At 43.2% G+C, this 11,882-nt stretch overlaps 1 protein-coding gene and 1 pseudogene across 2 annotated transcripts; both read left to right on the top strand.

Moving 5' to 3' along the window:
- Nucleotides 1–4,726: 4,726 nt before the first annotated feature.
- LOC147985695 (uncharacterized) lies at nucleotides 4,727–6,416 on the top strand (annotated as a pseudogene). The gene is made up of 3 exons (XR_015616832.1): nucleotides 4,727–5,012; nucleotides 5,298–5,609; nucleotides 5,698–6,416. The product of XR_015616832.1 is annotated as an uncharacterized LOC147985695 (transcript).
- On the top strand, nucleotides 4,760–8,006 carry LOC125538358 (uncharacterized). Its single transcript, XM_048701618.2, has 3 exons — nucleotides 4,760–5,012; nucleotides 6,596–7,354; nucleotides 7,456–8,006. The coding sequence occupies exons 2-3, from the start codon at nucleotides 6,916–6,918 to the stop codon at nucleotides 7,896–7,898; spliced, it is 882 nt and encodes a 293-aa protein (XP_048557575.2). The 5' UTR covers nucleotides 4,760–5,012; nucleotides 6,596–6,915; the 3' UTR covers nucleotides 7,899–8,006.
- The last annotated feature ends 3,876 nt before the right edge of the window (nucleotides 8,007–11,882 follow it).

The following is an 11,882-nucleotide window of genomic DNA, read 5'->3' as shown; positions in this document are numbered from 1 at the left end:
GCTATTGTAGGTGTTGCGTCACCTTATTAATGGGCCAGGCCCATGTAATTTCAAAATACTTAAGTATAGGCTATTTTTAGAGTCCGTATGTGTGGGGAAACAAGAGTTAGGGTTGGTTTCGGACCCCACCCTCAAGGGCCACGAAATTCCCCCCTCTTCCTCCATATATACAGCCCTTAGGGCGTCGTTTAGACTGTGGGGTTTTGTTTAGATTAAAAGTTCGCCATAGCTGCAACTTCGCGTACTTCGTTTGTGTCCAACGACCAGACCAAGACGTCACAGAACCCCACCTTGATCAATAAAGCTTTCATCTTATATTCGCAATATTCCGATTGCAATCTCAGTTTCTTGCTTGTTCTTCGTTTGCTCGTAGGAAACAGACCCTCGTGGTCAGGTTGATCGTGCTCCGGCGTGGTCAATAACCCTCGGAAGTTGGTTTAGCGATTGCTAAGGCACGACGTCTCGCACGTTCGTAGTCGGATCGTCAAGGTTGACTCCCATAGAAAACGATAGCCACCATCTCATCGAAACATCGGGACACCTTAGCCTCTATCATTACTCAACTATGCCAGAGCCCATAATGGCATGTGGCTGCACATGGAAGTTTCCAGCATGAATAATCTTATGATCCCTTTGAGCCTGGGTGGCGGTCCATAGGAAAATCACACGATACCCTGGGATTTCCAAAAATACAGGCAATCACCGGGTTCCCCAGGTGCCTCAATCCACCCAGATGTGTATTAAAGTTGCCACCTTAAGTTAACCATTAATTAACAACTCACATCTGTCATGCACACTGTTAAACCCAATCCACGTCTACGAGCATAGCATGGCAATATAAGCATGACGTAGAAGTAACTCCCAAGGTTTGATAATAAAACGGGTGAATAGGTACTACCTCAATCTACTTCCCAACCCATAATTTATTTAGATCCTAACCATGCAATTGTTTGAGGGTTGATCTAATGCAATAAAACTGGGTAGTAAAGAGGTATGATCAAAGTGTGAACTTGCCTTGTACTGTTGATGAAGATGATTCGCACTCATAACTCTTGATAGTTCTACTCGTCACACTCTGTTCAATCTACCATGAGCAAGCAATAGTAACCACACATAAGCAATCACTCAAAAGATCGGGAAGAACAAAGAAGACAGTTTGGAAAACATCAAAACCAAGCAAATAACTCTTGCAACACAAAACAATTTCTAATAGTACCAAAATTATGCGAATTTGGCCTTATCAGAAATTTTAGGTCAAGAGCTTCGATTTGCAAAAAGAATCAACTAAATCGGAGTTACAAAACTCAAGTTATGTTTAAAAGAAGTTCAAATACAAATCTGTTTGAATTCAAAATTTAAAACTTTCAAAAACATGTTTAAGTTGATTTACTGGATAGAGGGTTCGTAACGAAGAAGTGGGCATTGATTTCGTTGGATTTGGACAAACGAGTAAGAAGTAGCGAAGGTTTGAAGAACAGGGACTAGCTTGCAAAGAAAATAATCACAGATAGGTCCCTGGTCGAAATTAAAAGAAAACTAAAAACACGAACGCTCGCTAACAGAACCTAAATGATGAAACTGTTCGCTCTAGAAGTTTATAAAATGAACATTCTCTAAATAGAAAAAAACACTTAGAGAAAAAAAAATGGATCTGGTTCCTTAGATCCAGATCGGACAAACGAGGAGGGGCGACGGTTACCGCAGCGGTTGGAGTCGCCGGCGATGGAGGAGACGGCGGCGGCGGCGGCTCCAGGGCTCGGCGCTGCCCGGCAGAGGCACCGGGAGGAGCGGCGCGTCGCGTCGCGGCGAGGATGTTGGCGGCATCGGCGGCGGTCCACGGCGACGGGACGGAGCGGGGTGGAGGCGGCTCCGGCGAGATGCGTGGCGGCGGTGCAAGATGCGGCGCGAAGCGAGGAGAGAGAGGGGTCGGTGGCGCGCGGTATTTAAGGAGGGCGGGGTGACTCCGTGGTGTGGGCGAGGGGGCAGAGGAGGCCGGGGCGGGCACGGCCTCCCATGGCGGCGCGGCGGCGTGGCGTGCGCGCGGTTGAGTCCGGCTGGAGCTCGGGGACACACTGCGTTGGGCTGGGCTGGGCCTGCTAGCTCGGAAAGGGTTTTAAAAAAAACATTTTTCCAGACGAACAAAAATAACAAAACCAAATAAATAAAAATATTATATAGGCATATAATATATCAAAATTTTCAGAAAAAGATTTTCTACAATGCGAACATTTTTCTTGCATCAAATAAAATCCACAAAAATTTAAATAAAGCAAAGAGTTCTACTGGTATAATAAAATCTAATAAAAATCATTTTAAAAATACCTAAATTTATTCAAATTTATTTTTCTCCAATTTTCTGATGTAGGGAATCATGTTACCCTATTTTCCATATATTTTTATTTTGGATAAAAATAAGTTGAATAAAACTCAAATAACTCCAAATTGAAAATAATTTCAAATGGACTTTAAATTTGAGTTCTTTGAAACTTCCAACTCATATTTCATATGTTTTGAAGAAGTCATTTTATCTTCTCTCATGAAAATCATTGAGTTGCTTAAAGTTTCTGAATTAGAAAATATTCCAAAAAAAATTCAAATCTCTTCAAAACCCATTTCATTTATTCAAATGGAAGAAGTCATGTCATCTTCTCTCTAGGGTTTTGTATTTGAAAAGAATTTGAATTCACGGAGATCATAAATGCAAAATGAAAGTTTGGGAAAGTCATTTTATTCCCTCTCATTTAACTTCCAAAAAGTTTCGAATTACACTCAATTTCACTCAAGCAATCACATCACAATTAAACAATCAATCAAATCCATCTATTTATTATAATTTATAACATTCCAAAATTTAGAATTTTGGGATGTTATAGGGAGTCGAAGACATTAGATGAAGATCACATCCTGTATGCAGCAATGGATGCCTAACTTTGTTTAAATATCTACAAGGGTTGGATGAAGAAATAGAGCCCAGTGTCCAGTTCAAGCAAAGAAGCGTCGGCGAAGAGGAAGAGGAAGAGGGACGAGAACGAAGTCGAGGACGTGGACTCGGACTCGGAGTACGTGGAAGTGCCGTCGCTTATGCTGGTTCTACTGCAGTGTTAAGCGGACTAATTGCTTAGTTTATTTTCAATGGTGTGTTGTGCTGAGGACCCAGCAGAACTATGTTTATGTTCTTTCTCGTTATTTGAACTCTTTAGTACGTACAGTAGTACTAGTACTACGTCTCCCTCTGTTCCTATATGTAGTGTGTATACATTTTTTAGAAAAATTCTGATTTATAGTGCGCATTAGCAGCCATCCTGTACGTTGGACCCAAATAGCCTTGCACAGCAGCGCACATGCAGCCTCCTCGCTTGCCGCTTCTGCTGAACTGCAACAGCACATGCCCTGGGTGGGGGTATTCAGCGTCCAAGATGCAACCTCCAGCTCACGTGTTGGTATGTGTGCCTATAACTATGCGCACTAGATATTGGAATGGAGGGAGTACTACTGTTCTTCTTGCAGTTGGTACTACTGCTCATATCTTCGTGTTCCTACTGTACTTAATACGTTCGTACTAGTAGTATAATTTGGGTTAGTCGATTTGTGAAAGAAGTTCGATGGAGCGAAGGAAGAAGACGGCAGAGAAGCTACCCCAATATCTATATTAGGGTGGCAGGGTGCACATGATCTATCTTATGAGTGTTGGGTGTGGAATGCAGTCCGTCGGAAAAAAATGGATCGTGCCCGGGGTTAAACGGATGGCGGGGGTGGGGGGAGCATGGCGGCGGCAGGCGGTTAGGCGTGTGGCGGGCTGAGAAGATGAACCGTGCATCAATTTCGGAGGTTGAAGAAGCCCTTCTAGCCATCCATGTTGCATCAAACGGCTCACAAGAGTCGACTAACCCAAATTGCTCCTTCAGATTGCAGGATCCACGTGGCATTCAAGGTCTCGAAGGTAGATTCCGCGTCCGCACCCGGTTTGCGAGCTCAACGCGCGCGCGACCAGCTTCCGCCGCGACAGCCACCATGCGCGCCTCCTCCGCGCGGGCGGAGACGACAATGACACGCTAGTTCCTCCTCGCCGGCGTGCTGGAGCACGCGCTTGTCCTCCTCTTCGTACGTTGCGTGCATAGACACGGCTCCACCAGCTGGTCGCATGCTTGGCAGCGCGGCATCATGAGGAGGGACTGCAGACGACATGAGAGGGCGAGCCTTCGGCTTCATGGCACATGGATGGCGGCGACACGGCGGTGATGGGCGAGAAATTGTTGGCCGGAGCAGGCGGGCGCCGGCATGCGCAACGACGGCGGCGGCATATTGATGAGTGCGCATATGAGAGCTTAGTTTAGTTTGATATAGGGTTGGTCAAACTTAAAAGAAAACCGCACTAGTACACGTAAACATTAGACTTAGGCCCCCTTTGGTTTTGCTTTTTCAGCCGGATTCCGCTTGCTCGCAGCTAAATTGTAGCCAAAGAGCAAACCGACGCATGCCGCCATCGCAGCGCATCCAAAAATACACGCACGAGCGGCAGCTGCCTAGGAGGTGCTTTCCCGGATTCCGCTGCGTGCCTCTTCGAACCCACCCCTAATAGATGGGTGGAATTAACCACCTTTGCCACTGGGGATGGGTCGATCCACCCCGATTCCAGAACCCACCGAGAGCATACATCGGCCCCTCTTTTATCCTTTCCCCTTCTGGCCACTAGGGTTCGTCCCGCCGTCGCCCTTGCTGGTGGACACCGGCCCGCTCCTCCACCGCGATGGCTTGGCGCCGCCGTCCACCGACCGCCTCCAGATCTGTCCCCGTCCGCCCGAAGATCCCCTCCACTCTGCCGCCAGGGACTCTTCTCCTGCCGCTGCCGCTACATGGGGAGAGGAGCGCCGGCTAGCCACCACTGCCGGACGCCTCCATCCCCCTTCCTCCTTCGCCCGACGAGCCTCTTCACTCCGGGAACTTGCTGCTGCTGCTAATCCGAGCTGCACCACCTACCTCGCTGAAGCTCTGTCCCGGCAGCTCTCTGTGAGGTAAAAAATCTACTTTTGTGATGTACAAACCCCTGTTTGTTCTTGCTTCCATATGTGAGATAGATACAATGTTGCTGATGTGTTTGTGTGAATTCTTGTTGCCATATTTGTGTGAATTATTGCTGCCATAATACAAAGTGTGTTGATGTATGTCAAATACTATGGTCAGATTAGCCTATATTAGTATATGTGTTGATTGATTAAAGTGTTATGGCAGCAATGCATGACCGCAGTATGTGCATGAAGTGCTTGACAATTAACCTTAATATTTATCTTGTGAAATAGATGGAAAAGGAAAAGGCTAATTGGGATGCACATCACATAACTATCTTCTATGAGATATGCAAGGACGAGGTCGATGCTGGAAATAGGCCAAAGGGATGTTTGAACCGTAGAGGGTACACACATCTTGAAGATAAGTTCTTTGATAGGACTCGAAAAAGATGTTCACAGAATCAATTTAAAAACAAATGGGACATGTTGAAGATACAATATGTACAATTCATGTTGTTGAAAAATGCGGCAACTGGGCTAGGTTGGGATGATGTGAACAAAACCATTATAGCCGATGATGATTGGTGGAAAATACATCTTAAGGTATGTACTATCATTTATTTTGTTAGCAGCGTTTATTTGGTAGCATCATTTTGTTTGTGGAATTGCTAACTCTTATGCTATATTTCAGAAAAATCCTAAGCATGCAAAGTACAAGAAGAAGGGGCTGGCCAACTTGGAAGAAATTCATGTCATGTTCGCCAACGCACATGTCACCAGGGCTACATCATCTATTCCTGGGGAGATGTCAGACAGCACAAATGATGATGATATGCCTGATGTTGGAGAAGAGTCCGAGGAGGATGGAAATGCATTGAAGGAGGTCAAGGTTTCACCTAAGGATGGAAAGGCGGCAAAGGAGGTCAAGGTCTCACCTAAGGATGGAAAGGCGGCAAAATATCTGAAGCGCAAGGCCAAGTTTATTGACGAGTCAGCTAAGGAGGACAAGAATCCTTTTCTACGTGAGTAGAAGGCCACACTTGGGAATATAAACTCAGAGATAGCAGCAACTCATGCTCCAGCAAGTGTTGTTCCTACCATGAAGGAAGTTTTGACTTTGACGAAGTATTGTGGGGCCGAGGAGGGAACTCCTTTGTATTTCACAGCCACTGACCTTGTCCTCCAACCCAACTATAGAGAGTTGTTCATGCTGATCGAAACAAAAAAGGGGAGACTTGATTGGCTCAATAGGAAACATGATCAAATGAACAAATAGAACCACAAAACCTTGTCCTCCAACCCAACTATGTTTGAACTATTTGTATAACTATTTGTTTTAGTACTTATGAACACGTGTCTTCGTGATGTAATGAACCATATCTATGTTATTGCTGCCTTGTTTGTGACAAACCATATCTATCTTATTGCTACCTTGTTTGTGATGAACCATATCTATCTTATTGTTGTCCAGTTTTTGAAAATGTTGTTGCTGCCACATATTAGCAATGTTCATGTCCAGTTTTTGTAAATATTGTTATACATGTTGTTGCTGCCATATTTGACAATGTTACTGCCCAAATTTTTTGTAGATGAATGGAGTGGATCAGGATATCAATGATGGCCTAGGAAAAGGAGGAAAAAGCTCAAGCGGTTGGCGACTTTGGCATATCAAGTTGGGTGTATGGGTGACATGGGTAATCACTACACCAAAACCTATCTACTAAAAGAACCATATAGGATTCCAGAACAAACTGGTTATGAATGGGTTATGGAAACTCTTGGTCATAAAAGGAGTTGTTATAGGATGTTTTGGATGAGTCGAAGAGTATTTGAGTCATTGCACAATATCCTAGTGTCTCATTATGGATTGAAGTCAAGCAGAGAAGTGACATCGTAAGAGTCTTTAGCTATGTTCTTGTGGATGGTTGGTGGCCCCCAATCATTCTCTCATGTTGAGAATCGTTTTTCGAGATCAACGGAAACGGTCCATCGAAAGTTCAAAGAGGTCTTGAATTGCTTGTGCAAGTTAGCAGGACATAACATAACACCTCGAGATGATACTTTCACAACCGTGCATGCAAGAATTCAAGATGAGAGATTTTGGCCTCATTTCAAAGGTGCGATCGGTGCAATAGATGGCTGCCACATCCCAGTTACACTGCCATCGGATGAGGTTGTTAACCACACAGGTCGCCATGGATTTCCATCACAAAATGTTATGGCGGTTTGCGACTTTGACAAGAGGTTTACTTTTGTTGTGGCTGGTTGGCCCGGTTCAGCACATGACACAAGGATCTTAAATGATAGCTTGGTAAAGTATGCACATCGCTTCCCTACACCACCACCAGGTACTAATATGTGTTGTTGCCATTACGTACTATCCTCTTTTATATTGCTGCCATTACTTGCTCCTCAACAACCATGCATAACAATGTTGCCTTTTTTATAGGAAAATATTACCTCATCGATTCGGGATATCCAAACCGTGAAGGATATCTTGCTCCTTACAAAGGCCAAATATACCACATACCAGAATTTCGTAATGGACGAAAACCGGTGGGCAAATATGAGGTGTATAATCGCCACTCTTCACTTAGAAATGTTGTTGAGCGAACATCTGGAGTGCTCAAAGCTAAATGGCGCATCTTGAAGGGTGTACCTAGTTTCAAACCTCGTACACAGAAAAAGATTATTATTGCTTGTATGGCGTTGCACAACTATATTCCTGAGACCAAGTTGCCCGACGAGGAGTTTGACAAATGTGATGAAGATGAGGATTATATTCCTGATGAGGACTTGGAAGTAGTGCCAGTCAAAGGAGATAGTGTTCCGGCGAGACTTAACATCGTCGACATGAACATAGTCCGTGATAGAATTGCTAACTCATCATAGAGTTCTTTTATCTGCTCATGGGTGAACTACTATTCTATTTTGTGATATGTGTAGAAGTGTATATAATATTTTGGGTCGTGATGTCTACTACACAACCTTCTTCTTGTAGACGTGTTGGGCTTCCAAGAGCAGAGGTTTGTAGGACAGTAGCAAACTTCCCTCAAGTGGATGACCTAAAGTTTATCAATCCGTGGGAGGCGTAGGATGAAGATGGTCTCTCTCAAGAAACCCTGCAACCAAATAACAAAGAGTCTCTTGTGTCCCGAACACACCCAATACAATGGTAAATTGTATAGGTGCACTAGTTCGGCGAAGAGATGGTGATACAAGTGGTATATGGATAGTAGATAATAGTTCTTGTAATCTGAAAATATAAAAACAGCAAGGTAACCAATGATAAAAGTGAGCGTAAACGGTATTGCAATGTGTTGAAACAAGGCCTAGGGTTCATACTTTCGCTAGTGTAAGTTCCCTCAACAATACTAACATAATTGGATCATATAACTATCCCTCAACACGCAACAAAGAGTCACTCCAAAGTCACTAATAGCGGAGAACGAACGAAGAGATTATGGTAGGGTACGAAACCACCTCAAAGTTATTCTTTCCAATCAATCCGTTGGGCTATTCCTATAAGTGTCACAAACAGCCCTAGAGTTCATACTAGAATAACACCTTAAGACACAAATCAACCAAAACCCTAATGTCACCTAGATACTCCAATGTAACCTCAAGTATCCGTGGGTATGATTATACGATATGCATCACACAATCTCAGATTCATCAATTCAACCAACACAAAGGACCTCAAAGAGTGCCCCAAAGTTATACCAGAGAATCACGACGAAAACGTATGCCAACCCCTATGCATAGGTTCATGGGCGGAACCCGCAAGTTGATCACCAAAACATAAATCAAGTGAATCACGTGGTATCCCATTGTCACCACAGGTACGCACGGCAAGACATACATCAAGTGTTCTCAAATCTTTAAAGACTCAATCCGATAAGATAACTTCAAAGGAGAAACTCAATCCATTACAAGAGAGTAGAGGGGGAAAGAAACATAATAGGATCTAAATATAATAGCAAAGCTCACGATACATCAAGATCTTATCACCTCAAGAACACGAGAGAGAGAGAGAGATCAAACACATAGCTACTGGTACATACCCTCAGCCCCGAGGGAGAACTACTCCCTCCTCGTCATGGAGAGCACCGGGATGATGAAGATGGCCACCGGAGAAGGATTGCCCCCTCCGGCAGGGTGCCGGAACGGGTCTAGATTGGCTTTCGGTGGCTACGGAGGCTTCTGGCGGTGGAACTCCCGATCTATTGTGCGTTCTGGAAGTTTTAGGATACGTAGGTATATATGGGTGAAAGAAGCACGTCGGTGGACCGAAGGGGGGGGCACGAGGCAGGGGGTGGGCGCGCCCCCCACCCTCGTGGGCACCTCCCTTCTTTCCTGACGTGCACTCCAAGCTTTTCCGGTAGCTTTCCTTCCAAAAATAACTTCTCTAGTTGATTTCGTTCCATTTCGACTCCGTTTGATATTCCTTTTCTTCAAAACACTGAAATAGGAAAAAAATAGCAATTTTGGGCTGGGCCTCCGGTTAATAGGTTAGTCCCAAAAATAATATAAAAGTGGATAATAAAGCCCAATATTGCCAAAACAGTAGATAACATAGCATGGAGCAATCAAAAATTATAGATATGTTGGAGATGTATCAAGCATCCCCAAGCTTAATTCCTGCTCGTCCTCGAGTAGGTAAATGATAGAAGCAGAATTTTTGATGCGGAGTGCTACTTGGCATAATTTCAATGTAATTCTTCTTAACTGTGGTATGAATATTCAGATCCGAAAGATTCAAGACAAAAGTTCATATTGACATAAAAATGATAATACTTCAAGCATACTAACTAAGCAATTATGTCTTCTCAAAATAACATGGCCAAAGAAAGTTCATCCCTACAAAATCATATAGTTTAGTCATGCTCCATTTTTGTCACACAAGAATGCTCTCATCATGCACAACCCCGATGACAAGCCAAGCAATTGTTTCATACTTTAGTAATCTCAAACCTATAAACTTTCACGCAATACATGAGCGCGAGCCATGGATATAGCACTATGGGTGGAATAGAATAATGAGGGGGTTATGTGGAGAAGACAAAAAGGAGAAAGTCTCACATCAACGAGGCTAATCAATGAGCTATGGAGATGCCCATCGATTGATGTTAATGCAAGGAGTAGGGATTGCCATGCAACGGATGCACTAGAGCTATAAATGTATGAAAGCTCAATAAAAGAAACTAGTGGGTGTGCATCCAACTTGCTTGCTCACGAAGACCTAGGGCACTTGAGGAGGCCCATTGTTGGAATATACAAGCCAAGTTCTGTAATGAAAATTTCCCACTAGTATATGAAAGTGATAACATGAGAGACTCTCTACTAAGATCATGGTGCTAGTTTGAAGCACAAGTGTGGTAAAAGGATAGTAACATTGTCCCTTCTCTCTTTTTCTCTCATTTTTTTGGGCCTTCTCTTTTTTATGGCCTTTCTCTTTTTTTATGGCCTTTCTTTTTTTATTCCTCACTTGGGACAATGCTCTAATAATGATGATCGTCACACTTCTATTTATTTACAACTCAATGATTACAACTCGATACTAGAACAAGGTATAACTCTATATGAATGCCTCCGGCGGTGTACCGGGATATGCAATGACTCAAGTGTGACATGTATGAAATAATTATGAATGGTGGCTTTGCCACAAATACTATGTCAACTACATGATCATGCTAAGCAATATGACAATGATGAATGTGTCATGATGAACGGAATGATGGAAAGTTGCATGGCAATATATCTCGAAATGGCTATGGAAATGCCATAATAGGTAGGTATGGCGGCTGTTTTGAGGAAGATATAAGGAGGTTTATGTGTGAAAGAGCGTATCATATCACGGGATTTGGATGCACCGGCGAAGTTTGCGCCAACTCTCAATGTGAGAAAGGGCAATGCATGGTACCGAAGAGCCTAGCAATGATGAAAGGGTGAGAGTGCGTATAATCCATGGACTCAACATTAGTCATAAAGAACTCACATACTTATTGCAAAAATCTACAAGTCATCAAAAACCTCGGTACTACGCGCATGCTCCTAGGGGGATAGATTGGTAGGAAAAGACCATCGATCGTCCCCGACCGCCACTCATAAGGAGGACAATCAAATAACACCTCATGTTTCAAATTTGTTACATAAAGTTTACCATACATGCATGCTACGGGACTTGCAAACTTCAACGCAAGCATTTCTCAATTTCACAACTACTCAACTAGCATGACTTTGATATTATTACCTCCATATCTCAAAACAATCATCAAGCATCAAACTTTTCTTAGTATTCAACACACTCATAAGAAAATTTTACTAATCTTGAATACCTAGCATATTAGGATTTTAAGCAAATTACCATGCTATTTAAGACTCTCAAAATAATATAAGTGAAGCATGAGAGATCAATAGTTTCTATAAAACAAATTCACCACCGTGCTCTAAAAGATATAAGTGAAGCACTAGAGCAAAATTATAAAGCTCAAAAGATATAAGTGAAGCACATAGAGTATTCTATCAAATTCCAAATCATGTATGGCTCTCTCAAAAGGTTTGTACAGCAAGGATGATTGTGGTAAACTAACAAGCAAAGACTCAAATCATAAAATACGCTCCAAGCAAAACACATACCATGTGGTGAATAAAAACATAGCTCCAAGTAAAGTGACCGATAGAAGTAGACGAAAAAGAGGGGATGCCTTTCGGGGAATCCCCGAGCTTTGGCTTTTAGGTGTCCTTAGATTATCTTGGGGGTGCTATGGGCATACGCAAGCTTAGGGTCTTGCCACTCCTTGTTCCATAATCCATCAAATCTTTACCCAAAACTTGAAAACTTCACAACACAAAACTTAAAGTAGAAAATCTCGT

Source organism: Triticum urartu, chromosome 2A, assembly GCF_056163025.1.
Source record: "Triticum urartu cultivar PI428250 chromosome 2A, HENAU_Tu73, whole genome shotgun sequence".
NCBI classification, from domain to species: Eukaryota; Viridiplantae; Streptophyta; class Magnoliopsida; order Poales; family Poaceae; genus Triticum; species Triticum urartu.
Note: the sequence above shows the minus strand (reverse complement) of the source record. Positions and strands in the feature narration are given on the sequence as shown.